Source organism: Triturus cristatus, chromosome 7 (genome assembly GCF_964204655.1).
Source record: "Triturus cristatus chromosome 7, aTriCri1.1, whole genome shotgun sequence".
In the NCBI taxonomy this organism is placed as follows: Eukaryota; Metazoa; Chordata; class Amphibia; order Caudata; family Salamandridae; genus Triturus; species Triturus cristatus.
In genome coordinates this window covers 1,211,571,610-1,211,592,278 of record NC_140590.1, presented here as the reverse complement: position 1 = coordinate 1,211,592,278, position 20,669 = coordinate 1,211,571,610, and the positions used below count along the sequence as shown (strand labels likewise).

Genomic DNA, 20,669 nt, shown 5'->3' with positions numbered 1-20,669 from the left:
CACACATCTCTGTGTGCCATGCCCAACACCCACACTGCCAAGGCATATGTCAGTCACCCCTCTGGCTGGGTGCCTTATGCCCATGGCGTGGGCACAGGAGCAGGAGCCCTGTGCCCCTACAGTACCCAGGTCCCTTCCCGGGCACTGTAAGTGCAGTGCTGTCATTTAAGAGTACATTGTGCTGAGAGCTCGTCAAACACGAGCTCCACAGCACCATAATGGCAACACTAAAGACTGGGAAGTTTGCTATCAAACTTCTCAGCACATTAAACCCACACTGATGCCAGTGTGAGATTTAATGTACCAAGCACCCCAGAGGGCATCTTAGAGATGCCCCCTTACAACTAACCTACAATCCACGTCTGCTCTGAGGCTGCCCAGGCTGCCACACAGCAGACACGTTGCTGGACCCCTGGGTGGGAGAGCCCCTGCTCTCCCGGGCCTGCAACAATGCACATCCTGGGTGAGGTGATAAATCTCCTCCCCCAGGATGAGCAAAGGGAAGCTTCAAAGGCCTGCCGCCTCTAGGAGTTTCCCCAGGCCACTGCAACCCCCCACTCTGGCGGGAAGCTTGGCCGGAAACCCCATACAAGGACAGTGGATGTGCCAGCCTGCCCACCCCACCCCTCAGGTGGGGAAGGCGAGGTGAAGCACATCTCCGGGCTCTCACCATCTTGAAGATGGGAGGCCCTACCCTATCAGGATTAGGCTACTGCCCCCCTCCCACAGGAGAGGGGCAGGATAGGGGGTGTACCCACCCCAGGACAGGGACCCATTGGTCCCTGACCTTCACCTACCTGTAACGCCCCTAAATCTAGTATTTAGGGGCACCCTGAACCTTCCTTCCCCAGATCCCAGATTCGAAACTACAAGAAGAGCCAGAAGAACAAAGACCTGCCCTGCAGCTGCTGAAAAGAGGAAGACACCAACTGCTTTGGCCCCAGCCCTACCGGCCTGTCGACCCTCGAACCTGCTCCTGCTCCAGCGCGGCAACTCTTGTGGCCAGCAACCTCAGAAACCCCGGAGGACCTGGCTACCTTTGAACTCTGATTCCCTGGGACTCCCATGAGTAGAGGCTCTACTCAGAACCTACCTTTCACCCCTGGCAGCAGCCCGGAACCGCGATCCCAGCCCACTCTGCACCCGCCAAGCCTGGCCGGTACCGGAGTGAACTAAACCCACGAGGACGACCCCACGGCGACTGTGACCCCGAGTCCGGCACCCAAGGACCCCCCTCGACTATCCTGAAGAAGCTTGCAGCCTCAGAACCGAGTGCCACCCCAACCGCGATCAACAAGAGGGTAAGATTTCCGACATCAAAAGGCACCCCTGCACCCGGTGCCCCACGGCCCTCTGTGCCCAATCCCGGGGTACCTACCTATCCTTCAACTACCCAACTTACCCCTCGAAGTGGTGGTGGCACCCGAAGAGTCCTCGTCCCCGAGCCTGCAGTCTTTTTCCAAACCGGAGATTTCCCATAGAAATCAATTGAGCGCCCGGCGGCTCAAAAGCACCCTGCAGCCAGCTGCCCGAGTGGCCCTGGCAGTGAAAACTCTACTCTAACCTACTTCCCCACTTGCCCTGAGTAAGTGACCAGGAGCCCAGCTCCCACAGCCACGTGGCTTGCCAGACAGCAGCCACCAACCAAGGCCCCCCTATCCCTCATAGGATAACATTGGGCCTAACTCTCTGCACCCGGCCGTCCTGAAACCGCTGAGGGTGAACTAACTGTACCTACCTGACACTGGGGGACCCCTGAGTCTATGCCCAGAACTTCAACTCTGCCAGTCGAGTACTTACCCTTAAACCGCTAACTTCATTTTCCTCATAGGGTAACATTGACTGGCTTTTGCTTGAAAATTCTTTTAAGTGTGGACTTTTCAAAACTTCAAATAATCACCAAAAATCAGCCGAGTGACAAAAACGAATTTACTCACCTGCTCTTAGGTGAGCTCCCAGTGCTGGATCTTGGTGCCCAGCACTGACTCTGAAAAGTACCCACAACTATACTTACCTTTAACTCATTTTTCTTCCATAGGAAACCATTGACTGCTTTTCTGTGAAATTTCTTCTAAGTGTTGATTTCTGCAATTTCTAAATATTCCTCAAAAATCGTATAACATCTGAAAACGTAATTACTTACCTGTTTTGGATAAATGTCCCAGTACTGAATCTAGACACCCAGTACTGGATTACAAAAGTAACGATAACCTACTGTACCTGTAACCTACATTTCTTTCCATAGGGAATCATTGATTGTTTGATCTGAAATATTTTCTAAGTGCTCACTTTTGAAATAGCTAAATATTAGTTAAAAATCATTACAGTACCAAAGTCGACTTTTAACAGCTGATTCTGAGAACTGACCCAGGACTGGATCTAGGATCCAAGCCTGGAATTACAAAAGTAATCTACAAAGTAATCTGTTGCATATAATCTGAATTTATCATTGAGCTCAATGTATTGTGTGTAGAAATAGAGTTGCCTACTGCAACTATTTGTAACAGTTTACTAAAAAGTCAATTGCATATACAAAAGTATTTTTATGAACCATCTCCTGTCAAGAAAGTATATTTTAATTCCAAGTGTTGGTTCTAAAATAAAACAAGCATATATTTACTATATACAAACCATTGGCTTAGAGTTCAGTTATTGAGTGTGTGGAACTATTTGCTGACTGAGTGTGTACAACAAATGCTTTACACATCCTCTGATACTGCCTTACTGCTCGACCAGGCTACCACTTTGGAGAGTAAGGTTATTTCTAACTTTAACCTCTGTTAAACCCTTGGGGTCTGTGGACTCTGTACACCCTGTACCTATTAAGGAACAGTATATACAGAGCCACTTTCTCACACCTGTGGATCTGCCTTCCAGGTAAATATGCATTTAGCCTGTGGATCTCCCGTTTGCGTAAAGATACATTTAGCCTGTGGATCTCCCTTCCATGTAAATATGCATTTAGTATGTGGATCTCCCCCCCATGTAAAGCTGCAGCCTGTGGTTCTCCCCTTTGTGTAAAGATGCATTTAGCCGGTGGAACTCCCCTTCATGTAAAGATGCATTTAGCCTGTGAATCTCCCCTCCATGTAAAGCTGCAGCCTGTGGTTCTTCCCTTTGTGTAAAGATGCATTTAGCCTGTGGATCTCCCTTCCATGTGAAGATGCAGTTAGCCTGTGAATCTCCCCTCCATGTAAAGCTGCAGCCTGTGGTTATTCCCTTTGTGTAAAGATGCATTTAGCCAGTGGATCTCCCTTTCGCATAAAGATGCATTCAGCCTGTGGATCTCCCTTCCATGTAAAGATACATTTAGCCTGTTGATCTACCCTACATGTAGATATGCTTTTAGCCTGTTGATCTCCCCTCCATGTAAATATACATTTAGCCTGTCGATCTCACCTTAATATAAATATGCTTTTAGCTTGTGGATCTCCCCTCCATGTAAATATGCATTTAGCCTATGGATCTCCCCACCATGTAAAGATACGTTTAGCCTCTGGACCTCCCCTCCATGTAAATATGCATTTAGCCTGTGGATCTCCCCTCAATGTAAAGATGCATTTAGCCTGTGGATCTCCCCTCCATGTAAAGATACATTTAGCCTGTGGACTACCCCTCCATGTAAAGCTGTAGCCTGGGGACCTCCCCTTCATGCAAACCTGCAGCCTGTGGATCTCCCTTTTTTTGTAAAGATGCATTAAGCCGGTGGATCTCCTCTCCATGTAAAGATAAATTTTGCCTGTGAATCTCCCTTCCATATCAAGATACATTTAGCCTGTGGATCTGCCTTCCAGGTAAATATGCATTTAGCCTGTGGGTCTCCCCTTCGTGTAAAGATACATTTAGCCTGTGGATCTCCCCTTCGTGGAAAGATACATTTAGCCTCTGGATCTCCACTCCATGTAAAGCTGCAGCCTGTGGTTCTCCCCTTTGTGTAAAGATGCATTTAGGCTGTGGATCTCCCCTTCGTGCAAAGATGTATTTAGCCTCTGGATCTCCCATCCATGTGGAGCTGCAGCCTATGGTTCTCCCCCTTGTGTAAAGATGCATTTAGCCTGTGGATCTCCCCTTCCATGTTAAGATACATTTAGCCTGTGGATCGACCCTCTGTGTAAAAATATAGCCTGCAGATCTCCTCTCCGTGTAAAGGTGCATTTAGCCTGTAGCTCTCCCTTCCATGTAAAGATGCATTTAGGCAGTGGACGTTCCCTTCGTGTAAAGATGCATTTAGCCTGTTGATCTCCCTTCCATGTAAAGATATGTTTAGCCTGCCTGCGGATCTCCCCTTCATGTAAAGATCCATTTAGCCTGTAGATTTCCCTTCCATGTAGAGATGCATTTATCCTGTGGATCTCCCCTCCATGTAAAGATGTATTAAGCCTGTGAATCTCGCTTCCATGAAAAGATACATTTAGCCTGTGGATCTTCACTCAACGTAAAAATACATTTAGCCTGTGGATCTCCCCTCCATGTAAAGATACATTTAGCCTGTAGATCTCCCCTCCGTGTAAATATGCATTTAGCTTGTGGATCTCCCCTCTATGTAAAGATGCATTTAGCCTGTGGATCTCCCCTCCATGTAAAGATACATTAAGCCTGTGGATCTCCTCTCTATGTAAAGATACATTTAGCCTGTGGATCTCCATTCCATATAAAGTTACATTTAGCCTGTGGATCTGTTCTCCATGAAGAGATGCAGCCTGTGAGTCTCTCCTCCATTTGTTTGGGATTTTCAAAAATGATACTGGTGGCATATCAATTAACCCTGGGCGTAGTTCGCGAAGTAGCACTTCGCGAAGCTACGCAAAGTGCAGTTCGCACTACGCGAGCTACGCGTAGCACTTTGCGAACTGCGTAGTACCTTGTTCGCACTGTGCCAGATGTCGTTTTCAATGATTGCACAGTGCGGACAAGCGACCGGCACTGTGCAGTCATTGAAAATGGCATCTTGCACAGTGCGAGCTGTAGTTTTCTGCTGCTCGAGTAGATTTTTACTCGAGCGGCAGCTTTCTCAACGCAAACTGGTAGTTTCTCATCGCGAGCGGTCGCGAGCATACGCGACCACTCGCAATGAGAAACCTGACCTCCACGCGTTGGGAATCTCGCCGGGAGGTTTATTTTCCATGCTCGCGATCGCCAACTTGATGTTGCTGATCGCGAACAAGGAAAAAGTCTCGCCGGGATGTCATTTTGCTTGCTCGCGGTCGCCAACTTGACGTTGAGGACCGCGAACAAGCAAAAAATGACCGCAGCACTACGCAACACTACGCTACGCGTGTTCGCACTGTGCTACGTGCAGTTCGCGTAGTGCGAAGTAGAGCGAACTTCGCAAACTACGCGAGCGTAGTGTAGTGCTTTGCCCAGGCTTAATATCAATGCCCAGTTTACAGAGTGATAATTGTACACCAGTTCACATCATTTCAGTTTGATATCAGTTGAGGCATATTACATACACAGGTATATCAATCAATATCACAGTTATAGTTTGCAGAGGAGAAGCACCTTCAGTCGCAGTTTTGCAGTGTAGTAGTATCCAAAAAGATATCACCTTCTACCACAATGTGCAATGTGTGTGGATCGATCTTATTCAATGGGCATGATGAAATCCGACAGTCAAAATCTGAAGGTGTCATGTTCATCTAATCGGGAATATGTATGAGGTCCCTCTAACCAAAGTCCTCTACATATCTCAGGGAGTTTTGCTGTGTTCTTAAATCCAGATACATGATGAATGGTCCCCACATATCTTTAGAACGGGACTTAGTAGGCATATGTTCCCAGTACTTTTCAAGCTGTTCTTTTCATACACAATATCCTGTAACCAGCTCTTACTTTAGGAGAAATCCCCTATCTCCCGTGCATCGCCACCCTTCATTTAGCCAGCATGAGCAGTATTGGTGTGTCTCGTCCAACTCCTACTAGGGTATTCTTAACATATCCTAATTGTAGGAAGGTGCCTCTTTGGCATGGTTAGCACCCAATGTTTTTTGTGCTGCATGGTGTGAGTTTGAATTAAAAGTGCACTGGGTCCCTGCTAACCAGGTTCCCAGTGCCAGAGCTCTTTCCTAAAACTGTACAATGATTGGCACACCTTCAGCAACCCATGTATGTCCCTAGAAAATGGAATACCTGGTACCTAGGGCATTTGGACTGAAGAGGGTCCATAAAGGCTGCAGCACAACTTGTTCCACCCAAGGGACCCCTCACCAAGACTATGCAAACTGCCATTGCCGGATTCGTGTCTTGGTGTAGAAAAAACTGAAGGGTTGACATGGCACACCATGCCCCCATACACTGCATGAGGGATAGTTAAGTCACCCCTACTGCAGGCCTTACAGCCCTAAGGCAGGTTGCACTATGTCCCATATGTGGACATATCTGCATGATGAGATATCACCTTATAATATCTTAGTCCATTCTTCGATATTGTAAGTGAACAGGCAAGAAATAGAGAGTACATGTGCTGGATACTTGTCATCAGGAGTTTTCTAGCTCCATGATGGCTTCACTGAACACTAAAATGTTTGGTGCCAAACATCTTGTCTTTATAAATCCTCACTGATGCCAGTGTTGGATTTATTAATATATGCACCCAGGAGACACCGTAGAGGGTCCCCTGAAAACCTACCAAGCACTGGTGTGGTCTCTAACTAGTCTTAGACATCCTGCCACCACCAGACGTGTTTCTGACCTCATGGGTTGAGTGCCAGCGCTCTCAGAGGCCAGGAACAAAGCATGTTCTGGGTGGAGATGCTTCACACCTCCCGAGACCAGGATGGCCTTCCAGGGAGGGAAGCTTCAAAGGTGATGCTGGCTTTGAAATGCAACCGTGGCATCTCCAGCTAATGGGGAATTCCAACTCTCCTGTCCTGCTCCACATTTGGCAGGCGGGAAAATTAGTTATATTAGGAGGTGTGCAACCATTAAGCCAGCACCACCCATAGGGTGAGGCAGGTGATGTGAGCATTAATTTTCCCATTCCTCCATCTTGGGATGCCAGTAATTAGCCTATCAGGGCTCACTTAGAGGATGTAGACACCCTAGAGGTAGAGACAGCCTATTGGCTACTACCTGTTGCCTCCTTTAACACCCCTAAATGTAGTATTAGGCGGCATCCCTGGACCCTGAACTTTAGACTTGATGGACACAAAGAAGATACGGACGAAGAAGAGCTGCTGACCCAAAAACAAAAGTACTGTTGCTGAATTTTTGGGCACGAAACCCTGCCTGCTGCTTCCAGAACTCGACAATCGTAGTGTGCTATCTCATCTTCCTGCTGTGGGGACTAAAGGAACCCAGGAGCATGCCCAGGCCTTAGCTAATCACAAGAAAACTCCCCTGGGCTTAGAGGAACTACTCCTCTGCGCTCCACAGGCACCGATCCAGCAGAGTCCGGTTTACAGATTTGCTGCCCCCCCGGTGACTCCGACGCAGTATCCCAGCAAAACAAGGTGCATCCACTCCGGTGGGTCTGATCTGTCTGCCCACCAAGTGTGAAGACACCAGGACCTACCGTAGCAGTGCCGCACCAATACCCGGGGTACCTCACCCCCTGCAACCTACACCGAGACGAAGATTCCATTCCAGACTCCAATTGCCCACAAAGCAAGCACCCATCGAGGGACATCAAGACCCTGGGAGCCACTTTGTGAGTGGTCCAGCTGTTCTGGAATCGTCCCTGCAGCCTGCCTGCCCCTGACCACGAATACATCTTGACACACGCAACCTGGGTGACCTACCTGCTTTGCACCCAGCCTGCCAGGCCTGGTTACCGACTAACCAGCTTTGCTCCCATGATCAATGAGGCCCTTGTGACCTGCTCCCTGGAGAGGGACCCCTTGGACTTACCTTTTAGTCCCCTTGTGCATTGTGTACTCAGGTGGCCCCCTTCTTCGTAGCGAACCAGCTACCAACGACCTCAGCACCCTGCTCACAGCCAAATCAGGGACGCTCCAGAGAATTTGCGGGTGGAACATTGGACCTGGCCTTGCTACTTACCTAAAACCAGAATGTGAATCTTGAAATCCAACTGTGTGATTTTATATGCATTTTTCTATTTTCTCCCATTGACTTCAATGGTGCATAATTGCACACACGAGTGATTTATTTTGTGAACTTGAAAAATTCATATCTTGAAAAGTACTTACTGTAGAATTAAGTTCTTGGCCTGAAAATTTACATAAAAATCAATGTTAGTTTTGCAAATTGGTCTCGGATTTATTCTTGAGTGTGTGTACCATTTATTGACTATGTGAGCACAGCAAATGCTTAGAACTACCCTCTGATGAGCCTAACTGCTCGCCCACACAACCACAAACAGAACCTTAGTATTATCTACTTTTGCCTCTGTAAACCAAACTGGGCCAGCCTGGACATTTTGCACAGATTATTTCATTTTAGCGCACTATATAAAGAGCCAGCTTCCAACAGTAATAATGTGATTAGTGGAGTTCTCTGTGCTCTAAAGTCAGTGGTTTGGTCAATGATGCCAATCACTGGAGACCAGAATCTAGCCACCCATGGGCATCCCCATGCCAGGTGCATTCAGCTGGCATCGAGGGTGCTGCAGCATGCTCATTCTAAATACTGAGACATAGGTATGATACATCCTAAGGAGGAATTTGTTATGTCATATATGTAGTCTATAGTTGAGCAGCAGCAGTTGGTGTGGGTGCAGCAGTTCCTCCGAGGGATAAGGGTCTAGATCCAATAGCCACATGGATCTCGCTATAGGTGTCCAGACAAGGGCTTTGTTTTGTATGGTTGTGTATAAACGGGTAATTAGCCTCCTCGAGGAGGGGTACTCCAAAATCACGTCAAGTGCATGCAACAGTGCGGGGCGGCAGGAAAAGTAATATGCATTGCTCTGCTTGTGGCTCAGAAACAATGACTCAAAAAGGAATGTCCTCTGGGAGTAATTTTGAACCAAACTTCACCTTAATATACCATACATAAAGTCCTATTTCAAACAACAAACATTCTTCATTCAACCAGAGGGATCACTGTTAAAATCAGTTGTAAATGTATTAGCACAAAAACCTACAAATTATACATTGATATAGTCAGTTCATTAAAAATATAATACATGATTAAAAAACATTTCATACAAAAAGGAAAAGAAAATTCCCTTTCCTTCAAAAACACAACATCAATCACTATACTACAAATTTTAAAAAACAACACGAGAGTTAATGAAGACATTAAACTTTGTCATCAGGTGCCATAACCAATACCATAAGCTATACAAAATCACCCTGAAATATATCAAAACTCATCCACATTTGGGGTAAATTAAGAGCGGTGGTTTTATGGCAAACAGGCGTTGACGCGTTTCGAAGGTATAAAATGGTTGAACCTTCTTTTTCAAGACTACTGTGAAGCTGTACTCTCGTTGATTTAAAACATCTACAACACAAATACATATATTAGAACAATAAATACTAAACACAATAGCTTATGGTTATGGCACCTGATGACAAAGTTTAAGGTCTTCATTAACTCTCGTGTTGTTTTTAATATTTGTGGTATTGTGATTGATTTTGTTGTTTGTTGAGGGAAAAGGGATTTTCTTTTCCTTTTTGTTTGCTGTTTGAAATAGGACTTTATGTATGGTATATTGTGGTGAAGTTTGGTTCAAAATTACTCCCAGAGGACATTACTTTTTGAGTTTCTGCTTAAATCCTAGTCCTTTGGGTTCCAAAGGGTCCCTCTCTTTTCTAAGAAGTCAGAGACAATGATACATAAAAGCGTCTAAGGGTGTACAATAGGGATATTCCCATATGGATTGTACCATGATGAATTTGCCCTCTGGGTATAGATGTATAAGAGTGATCAACCTCAGTGAGCTCATTCGAAGACATGCGCCCCAGTCTGCAGTGAGCAGCAGTGCCAACTTGCCATTGGGGGGGGGAGGGGGGGGGGCGGTTCTAACCTGCAAATAGTCATCTAGTTTTGCTTGTTTTTTAAAACAGCTCCAAGCGCAGACAGTGCATCCCACCATGTTCATTTCCATTCCAGGCTGTCCTATAGATGAATGAAGAAGGCGTCACATTATCAGCTTCGATTGCGACGTGTGGTTGGAAGGGAGTGGGGGTGCCTGTAGTGTGCAAAGTAGACCTACCTCTCCACCTTTCAGATGAAAAAGCAACATTCGCAGGTCTCGGCTGCAGCCGGGAGCCATTTCTGCCCCCACCTTGTGATGCCTTGGCTCACCTTAAGAACATGTCATCCGTTGGGTGTCTGTGCAAGACACGTGTGTATTGGGGTTGAGCAGGTGTGGTGAAGAAGAATACTGCTGATTTATGTTGGTTAGTTCCTGTGCAAGATATTCTGTAAGTAAGGTTTAGAGACGGGTACGAGAGTTTTTAGGTCTCGCCTGACCCAGCGCATGCGCTGGTCTGGCGAGACATTTTGTGAGGGCTCCAAAAAGTGCTACCAGGCCAGCCTAGACCTACAGTGCATGTGCACGCGTGCGCGCGTCACACTTTACCGCTATTACTTTCACTTTCGCGACCGCACGGCCGCTTTGATGTTTGATCGCGATCACATTCGCGGCCGCAGGGCCGCTTTGATGTTCTTCGTGAGGCTTCAATAGATTGCAGCAGTTAAAACAAGCATTGGCATAGCCAATAGGTCTCGATTTTGGGACCTTATAAGTGTTTAGTTATGCAACTGTTGCATGGCTAAACACATATAAGGTCCCAAAGGCGAGACCTATTGGCTATGCCAATGCTTGTTATAAAATGTCATATGTTGATTCAAAAGACACTGGTGCCGATTACGATCCTGGAAAAAAATTCCCCGTACGACTCGTATCCGGTCTTTTTACCGTACGAATCGTACAAGTGCCGTACAAACTGCCAAGTACGATTCGCATGGGAAAAAGTCCATACGAATCGCATTGGGAATAATTCCCCACAAGTGAAGTCCGACCGCGCAAGTACGATCCATCCCGTGCGTCCGATGTTACAACCGTATGGAAAAAACACCGTCCGCACCGAACTCCCATAGCAACCATGGAGACATGTGCCCACATACGCGCCGTACCCCCCTCAGCCCCCGCATGTACGCACCGTACCCCCACCCGTGTATGTACGGCGCGAACCCCCAGCGCGCTGGGGGTTCGCGCCATACATACACGGGTGGGGGTACAGTGCATACGTACACTGGTGTACATACACAGGTGGGGGTACGACTCGTACGTACACTGGTGTACATACACAGGTGGGGGTACGGCGCATACATGCGGGGGCTGGGGGGGGTACGGCCCATACATGCGGGGGCTGGGGGGGGTACGGCGCGTACTTACGGGGGCTGGGGGGGTACAGCGCGTACCGGGCCCCCTAATCTGGTCGTTTCGCGGCGTACTTCGCTTTTCCGGCACTTTTTGGGTGCCGTAAAAATATTGCCGTCCGGACTGCTGTGGGTTTGATTCGTACTTCCTGGTTCGTGAAACGCAGGCTGCATGCGTCCCGACATCACGTCGGCGCTTTCCCGGATCACATTTGTATGTATATTTTCGTCGGTCGGTGTTTTGTACGAATCGTACGGAAGTGGTATTTCCGTGCGAATCGTACTTCCATGTTTGTATATTGTTCCGACCGGGTACGCGTCGGACGGAGAATATGCTCCGTCCAACGGTTCGTACCCGGTTTTTACAGGATCGTAATCGGCACCACTGTGTTTAGGATACAGTGCATGGATTGCAGTTCCCTGATGTGTTATGTGTACAGGGTCCGTAAATACAGTGCCAATGGGATCATGCAGCAGTGAAGAACCAAATTAGGCTGCAGAATTTACTAAACTGTGCAACAAAAAAGGCAAATTATGCGTCACAATGTGGCACATTCTTGGTCAGCATTATTTTACTTTATTTTTTTTTTTTTTTTTTAGTAAGCCATAGTCATTCAATAAACCTTTACAAGAAGCTTTGTTCACACATAAAAACAAAACAAACCAAAAAAGCAAATTAGGAGGGATCACAATATAGATGTCTTTACAATACATAAAGAAAAGAAAAAAGAAAGGAAACAGAAAACATAAAAAGCATTGTAAAATCAATCTGCCTCAAAGCAACTGAACTTCATTCAAAGAAAAAATCCATTATAATACACTTATCTAGTCGCCAAACCTTAAGGCCGGCCAAATCTTGCAACCAATACTTAAGAGGCGAGCTAATTTGTATATAATTATTTTAAATAATCTGAAAATGTCCCCCATATTTTTAAACCTAACCTACGCTTATGGGGCCCTTTTAAGGCATACAAACTAAATTCTAAATTGTATATTGCATAAAGTCTGCCCCTCCACATTTCAAAAGATGGTGGCTCTTTCTCCCTCCATAATGAAGCAATACATAATCTGACTACTGCTACAGAGATAAAAAATAAAATAACTATATTGATATACCCCTTGCTCCATCAATGAATCATCCAATAACCCCAACATCATTACCTTCGGGGTAATCACAATCTGTTCCCCTGTCACCTCTGCCAGGAAGGTTTCCATTTTATGTTTCAATTGCTTCAGCTCTGGACAGTCATAAAACATATGGTCAGCATTATTTTACTATGTTGTTACTTTCACACACATTAAAGGACCAGTGTAACACTTGAATGCGCCAATCAGCAGTTGAACTGTGACCTGACATTCATTGCAAAGGATCTCCCACTGGACAGCACTATGTGTGGAGCAAATTTTTTGCATAAATTTCAGGTGTTTGAGCAATAATTTTGTTCTTCAAAACTGCCTCAGAATGGCAAGTGTGGTAAATCCATAACTATGCGGAAATGAGCACAAAAACGCACAATGCCAGTGGCCCCTTCCAAGCTTTAAGAGATGAGTGTGTTATTTGTGGCAGGTGAATAATATTCCCACGTGGCTCATAATATTCGTGGTGTTACCCCCAGGGGCAGATTTACAAGCACCGTACGCCACTTTTGCGCCACCGTTGCATCACTTCTGTGACGCAGCAGCGGCGTAAAGCCAGCGCCATGCTGCGGGGGATTTACAACGAGACGCATCTAGAGAGATGCGTCACGTTGTAAAGCCCTGCACCACATGAAACCTGCGTCAGGTTTCATGTAGCCGTTTTGGTGCAGGGGGGGCATTCCGGCACAGGAACGCCTCGGAAAAGTGGCTGAGTGAAATCTACAAGATTTCACTCAGTCACTTTTCCGACCCCCCCTGCGTCAAAACCTTGCGCCTGCTTGAAGCAGGCGCAAGGCTTGACGCACCATGTTAGACATAGGCAGGGTTGGCACAGTGCTGAAGTTGCGTCACGCCCGCGACACAACTCCAGCACTGCGCCAACCTTACTGCAGCAGATGCGACACGCATCTGCATTTCCTTGCGCCATGATGCGCCGCATTGTAAATGCGGCGCATCCGTGGTGGCGCAAGGATTGAGATGCGTGTCGCAAGTTTCCTGGCGCATCCCTGCTGAGTTGCAGGGATGCGCCAGGAAACGTAAATCTGCTCCCCCGTGTGTCAACCTTCCCTGGCAGGGGTCCCGGCCTCCGGTTATTCCACCAGGAGGCGCCCTCCAGATTCAGAGCTCAGTGCTAACGCAGAATCACGCATGAAGGGCAGATGCGGTTTAAGTTTCCTATAACTGACGTTCCACTGGCAAATGATGCACGTTTTGGGATACCTGGTAGAAGGAAGGCTCTCTCCCACAGTGCCACAGAGAGGAACTTCCACTGCAAAATATCAATTTCGGCTGGCACCAGACAACAGGGGAACACACGGGGTTTCATTGTCCTTTAGGTGCCCGCTATTGTTTGGGATTTTTTAACTCGTCTCCACATGCCAGAAGGTCCATCTGGTAATGCGGGTTGTAGGAGTGTCAAGGCGCGGTGGATCTGCTGTGTGTTGATGATAAAACATAAAAAGTTTCAGTTTGAAAGAAGACTTGGAAAGGGTGACGGGGTCTGGCAGCGCCGATAAGAGGGTCCGGCGTGACTCAGCAGAATCAAGACTCGGTGTGGGTCTTGGCCGCCGGCCATATAAATCTCTGGGGTCTCAGAAGGCTTCAGCAGCAGTAGCAGCTTCCAGCAGCAGACTCTGACTCAACAAACCCCCCAGCACCGCCAGCAAAGATGGTCCAGTGGACAGCAGAAGAGAAGGCCGCCATCACCTCTGTGTGGGCACAGGTGGACGCGGCGGCTGATGGGCAAGAAACTCTGGCCAGGTATTTACAGCGAATTCACATAACGCTCCAGTTTTTACTCATTTTGCTTTTCTCTGACTCTCTCTTCACATTACTATAAATATGACATTTTGCTCACCTTTCCTTTTTTCAAATTAGTTTGGTTTTTCATTACCTACGATTTTGTTTCTCAGTCCTTTTCTCTGTCCTTTTCCTATTTATTTTTGTCTGTGCTTGGAGCAGTTTCATGCAACAGGTGTTACACTAAAATCGTCCAGTACCACCGCTACTTCCCCACCCGTGTGTATTCTCATTGGTGTAGCCTTTCAATCGTGTACCTGAAGTTTTCTCATGCTCATTTCATTTCCAAAGGCGCCATCTTCCCATTTGGCTGCTAACAGGGGCTGGATTTTCTCATTTAAGTAAACAAACATTTGATGTCCGGCTGTAATATCATCCTACCATTGTAAGGCATTGCGAGGCCCACCTCTCTGACAGTGGCACACACTTCTCTACATTGGTTGGGGAGGCTCCTCCCACTATGTGAGGCAGTCACGTTCGATTTACTCTAGTTTAATGGATCATGGGTCTCCTTGGATGTTTTAGCCAGTCTTTTCTGGTCATATAATTTTGCCAGATAGGTATAATGGTTCAATAAAAGTGTATTCTGATATGGCCTCTTACCCCATTCTTGTCTCGGCTCTCTTAGGGTGCTGGTCGTCTATCCATGGACACAGAGGTACTTCAGCAGCTTCGGGGCGCTATCCAGCGCGGCCGCCATTTCTGGTAATGCCAAGGTTGCCGCCCACGGCAAGAAGGTCCTGTCCGCCCTGGGAGCGGCTGTCAAAGACCTTAACAAAATCAAGAGCACGTTGGCGTCACTGAGCGAGCTGCACGCGGACACACTGCACGTGGACCCCCAGAACTTCCAGGTGAGGAGAAAACCACTTTGCAGGGTGGAGAGGGGCCCTAGGAGGAGTGGACTCTGAGACTGATGGGGAGGGGGGTTTTGAATTCACCGTCTAATGGCCGCTGGACCAACCGAAAAACGTAATCTGACTCAACTTTTGGGGACTGCCCACACAGAGTGAGGTCATCTTCGAAATTCTCTGGGTGCGTGGTTGATGAGGAGCGTTCCCTTCAGTGTCAGGTTCCATACCGCCAATTGCATTCAGTGGGCCCACTAAAGAAATGAGGGGCATAATATCAAGACAGGCGACATGGGCTTCAATTGGGATTCCATAGAGCATATTATCAAGCCCATTATCGCCGCTTTTTTTATCGCCTGTCTTGATAATATGCCCCCCCCCAGTTGTCAGTGGGCGATCACACCACCTCGCAATCACTTTTCCTAGCGCTTGCATCTCTTCTTTTTCAATGGTAGGCGCTGGTTACATTGGTTCTTTTAGAATTGTAATATGTGGTCTATGGCAGTCGCCTGATTTGGGCAAGATAGAGAGAGATTGCAGCATGAATTATGATGGCGCCGTTCACATTTTCCTCGATATAAGGGGAATATTATCAAGCACGGTGTTAAAATTATCGCCGCTTTAGCGGCCGAAAACTGCCGCTAAAGCGGCGATAATGGGCTTGATAATATGCCGCAGAGAATTCCAATAGAAGCCCATGCTGACACCAGAACATGGGCTTCTATAGGAATTCTCAAGGGCATATTATCAAGCCCATTATCGCCGCTTTAGCGAGAATTTTTAATGCTGTTTCTTGATAATATGCCCCTAAGTGTTTTTAGCCTATCGAATATGCAGCCACCACTTTTGGTGTGTGATATTTAACTGTTTGAGAGGATGTGATTCCTAAATTATTTTTCTGATATCAAAGATTAATTAAGAAACTGCATTTTATATATTGGGGCAGATTTGCAGGCTCCTTGCGCCACTTTTGCGTCACTTTTAACATGAGAAAAGGGACGCAGAAGTGGCGCAATGGGCTTGTAAATCTGTCCCATTGTGTTTTATCAATGTGGAGATATGTAGAGGTTAGTGTAAACATATTTATTGGCTGAAAGAAGAAGAGAGGAAAGGAAAGAGAAGGCACCTTTCTGGACAAAGATAGAGAAAAAGACTGTAACAGATGCTGAGGAGAGAGTGATGGGCGAAGGACAACGGTAGGGTGAAAAGCTGGGACAGCAAGGGAGTAGAGGTAGGCCTAAGTGAGGAGAGCGTAGAGCAGGGGGGTAAACATGAGGAGGAGATATGGCCTAACGACCAGAGGTGCCCACTTTGGAAGTAAGGTTCCAGTCTCAACATCGGCTCAACATCTTCTAATTCTGGGAAAATCTTTTCATCGCCACCTGCGCCTTAAAAAGAAAAGAAAATAGCCTAGTGAAAAATATAATCTGGTGCATGTAAAGGGATCTAACCCCCCTACCTTAAACAAAGTTTGCGCTATATATAAAGAGGCAGAGAAAGAGAGCAAAATGAAGAGAAATAGAGAAGCAGAGACGAGAAAGCTAACCTGATCCACGAAGTGAGTGTCTGTGGGAGAGAGACAGAAATGAACGGAAAAAGAGGCTTGGACAACAGAAAGGAAAGGAGTTTCTGGAGGAAGAGAGTGTAGGCGATGGAGTGGGTAGGAGCAAAATATATATAGAGAGAAAGCGTGAGGAAGAAAAATGCTAAGAGAGGTGGAAAGCGGTGCAGTGGCACCGTGAAGGGGGGGGGAGAGAATATAGGGAGCACTCCTCTGAGTGGAAAGGCAGTCTAATAGTGCTCTTCAGATTCTTGGCCTAGGTGCGTCACTTTCGATGTGGCGCTCGTTCTAAAGTACAGGGAGCAGTGTTTTAAATAGGCAGGTACTGTACAGTACCCGAGTACCTGCAGTTCTTTCATTTGAAAGGGATTGTACCTCCACTTTTCAGCTCTGCTACAATAAATTTAATTGGGAAAGTACCAGCACTCTCAGGAGAAAATAAGTATTCTGCATAGGGAGTACGAGCACCTCTATATTTCCATTTATAGTGCTGACAGGGACCAATGCTGTGGTTTTTGGTCTTTCTATGCCCGTGACAACTCACTAGTAATCCTTTTTATTTCCCCTTTTCAGCTCCTTGGAAACTGCCTGGTGATCGTCTTGGCCCGCAAGCTGGGAGCCGCCTTCACCCCTGAGGTGCACGCGGCATGGGAGAAGTTCCTGGCAGTGTCCTGCGCTGCTCTGGCCAAGCACTACCACTAGAGGGCACCCTCTGCATGGACTGACTTCAGGCAGCGGTGTGTGGCGGCTGTCCCTGGATGGCAGTCTTTGGCAGCGCAAGTTGATGGAATGTTGTTCGCTGGTGGTCTGGAGTGTCATTCTTCAGATGGTCTGTGGAGAGCAGACTCTGGACTCTGAGCTGTGTATAGGAGGGGGGCTTGTGATACCTGTCTGTATTTTCCAGCAGGAGAGACAGAGATTTCACCAGGAATTATTAGTCCACGTTGTGACATCAATAAAGAGTTTTCACCTTTGAATCTTGGGTTCCGTTTCTTTGCTCCTGTGCTGATTCGAGAGATTTGCATTAACAGACACGTTACCACAGTTAATGTCCACTACTAGAAGCGCGTTCTTTAGTTTTTGCAGAAACCTGAGGACAATCATTGTTCAAACCTAGGAGTGTATCCACGGAGTGTATCTAAAACGTGATCAGCTCGCTACCTGCAGACGCATACGGCGCATTTTCTGCGCCTAAGACTTTCCTCTGATTGGCTCAGAGACCTGCCAGTCAGCTGTGTTTGCTGCTGATTGCCCAGATCACATGCCATATGAACGCGGTGAGCTGGAGTCAGCCTGAAACAATGAGATCAGTGAGAACAATTCTGTGTTTTCAGGAGAGAGTGTGTCTGTTTCAGGGAGAGAGAATGGTAAAGAGGAAGTGACACAAGGAAATCCATGCAGAAGAAGTGAGAAAAGACAGCGATGAAGAGGAAGGAGACGATGAGTGAGAGATCCAGAAGGCTGACTTCCAAAAATTGAGGCGAGAAAATGGCATTCATGTCCAACGTTGGGGCATATTATCAAGGACAGCGTTAAAAGTATCGCCGCTTTAGCGGCAGAAAACTGCCGCTAAAACGGCGATAATGGGCTTGATAATATGCCGCAGAGAATTCCAATAGAAGCCCATGTTGACACCAGAACATGGGCTTCTATTGGAATTCTCAAGGGCGTATTATCAAGCCCATATTCGCCGCTTTAGCGGCAGTTTTCTGCTGCTAAAGCGGCGATCATTTTGACGCCCTTTCTTGATAATATGCCCCATAGTGTGATACTGCAGAGGAAAGTGCCGGGAAAACAGGAGGGATTGAGTTACTCTGAAGACCAATGTCCTTTCCGCAGACCTCAGTATTGGTTAATTCACAGTCTCCTAGTTTCAGACTTGAAACATTTGACAATTTTGACTATTCACAACAAATCATCAATATTACTCATTTATCTGATCCTGCTAACAAGCTTTAGAAAGGTAGACATCCCTCGGTTTTTTATATATATGTTCACTGTTATGTAATAAAGCATACACAAGGAGATGATGGACGGAGTGCTGAAACTTTTCAGACACTCACCCTCAGTCACTGTTATGATATATGCATGGATAAAATAACAGAAAACTCATAGAGAGGCGCCCAAGTACTGCCAGGCGTACACTGTGTGAGGCGCGGTGTTCAGTTCACCCGTTTTAAGCCTAGCCCTTATTCAACTAGGCCATGCCTCTCGGTAAGGATTCCTAGTTAGGCTTCTGTGGCCACATCACTGTAGAGACGCCTACCCTCTTTTTTTTATCCCACTTAAAGCCCTGCCCTTGCCCCATCAAGTTTAAAAGCTTACAAATGGTAGCAGGAAGTGACCACGCCAGGTCTGCTTTGTGCCGCCATGTTTGTGCAGTGGGAACTGATGCCTCCTTGTCCTTGTTGCCTACTCCCCAGCCTGGGGAATGCTGCTGCAATCTATACATTCCCGCACCCCCTTCTAATACTCTTATCCTGGGGATCTGCCCCAGTCCTTTTCACTCACTGCTCATGAAAAAGGATCTCAACCTTGGACACTGCATTCTGTACTATAGGAATACAACCCGTTATTGATTTATTCTGGTCTTGCAAATATTTGCTTCTCTTTGCTTTTGTTGATGTCAACGTCTCTTTCTTCTGAACCACCAAGCCAACAATGGACCTGTGAGGGGTGAGGTTGAGGGATGTAGACAGATTTAAGGCGAATAATTGTTCATAACCTCGGCCACATCTAGAACACGCTCTAAGGGGCTGCGTTGATATTCACAATGGCGAGAGGTTGCAGAGCATAGTCAGAGCTTAATTTGTCGAAACGTATCTGCAGGGGCCCAAAAGTGTTTCTTAGGAGTTCACTGCCGAATGGCAGGGTGGCCAAATACCAATGCTGTCTAATCTTGTTTCCACCGCAGAACTCTTTCTTCAGCCACCCTGCCCTTCTTGTCTCTTCATCTTAGTCTTGCATGTTCTTTTTCCTCCCTGCTTTCTAATTGTCCCTGTGCTCCTATATTACCATCCCTCTTTCTCCATAATCTGCCTTTTTCTCTCTTTCTCTTCCTCAAAGCCTGACAATGATAAATAAGTCCTGGTCCCCAAAAGCAAGTGCCAGTGCGTAACACCTGAAACCTCAACACTAATTAGGCACAGGGTAACGGACGTTGCAAAAGGGGCGGAAAACTGCAGACCGTGCCATGATGATATGTCAACTTCTCAGTGCACATTTTTTTGCCTAGCCAGAATGGCTACTAATTAGATTGCTGATTAGCAATGTGGACCACTGTTTCTTCAAATGACTTCTTTTACTGTGATTGGGCCTCCTGAGGAGAGTGTAAAATTGACGTTTTGTTGCCTATAAGCTGCACAAAACATTTGGCACTCATTTCTACCCATGACATGAGTACTCTTATCCATCCCAAATTGTGTTTATTGGGAGGGGAGTCCAGTCCAGGTCCAGTTTGCCTTGGTCAGTTGAGCAGTTGCAGGAAATACCTTTTGCAGCTTGTTGTATCCCTGTAGCTTTAACAGGAGGTCAGGCTTACAGCTCTTGGAGTCCACTTCTTTATCCTAAGTAAAAGAGGGAGCAGGTCCAGTCCTTCAGGGCACCTCTCAGGTCTCAGGCAACAGATCCAGGTCCTGTCTTCTCCATATCTTCCACAGGTCTAGAAAGTGTTCCGAAGTGAGTGCCTGGCGACGCCATATTTATCTATCAACAAAGACATAGGACTTGGAAGGTAGAATCTTTTTTTCTCTTAGCTGTGGATTAAATCCTATTACTTTAGGTATATACCACTCCCCACTTTTTTGGAAAAAGGGTAGTCATCCACTACGCTAGCCACCTTCAATTGTAAAATAGGATTTTTACCTGTGGCAATCCCCCAGACAAACCTCAAGGTGCATGAATACATATAAACTACACCAAGTGTTATTTCAAATACAAATAGTAAAAGAAATAAGAAAAAAGAAAAAATGTGAGAAAAACAAGATGGCACCTCACGTGCGCAACACCAATTGAGCCTGCTGATTGGTACT

At 46.6% G+C, this 20,669-nt stretch overlaps 1 protein-coding gene across 1 annotated transcript; it reads left to right on the top strand.

Annotated features, from left to right (window-relative positions):
• The first annotated feature begins 14,030 nt into the window (after nucleotides 1-14,030).
• Nucleotides 14,031-17,615, top strand: LOC146811621 (hemoglobin subunit epsilon-like). Its single transcript, XM_085618598.1, has 3 exons — nucleotides 14,031-14,190; nucleotides 14,858-15,080; nucleotides 17,212-17,615. The coding sequence occupies exons 1-3, from the start codon at nucleotides 14,099-14,101 to the stop codon at nucleotides 17,338-17,340; spliced, it is 444 nt and encodes a 147-aa protein (XP_085474724.1). The 5' UTR covers nucleotides 14,031-14,098; the 3' UTR covers nucleotides 17,341-17,615.
• Nucleotides 17,616-20,669: the final 3,054 nt, after the last annotated feature.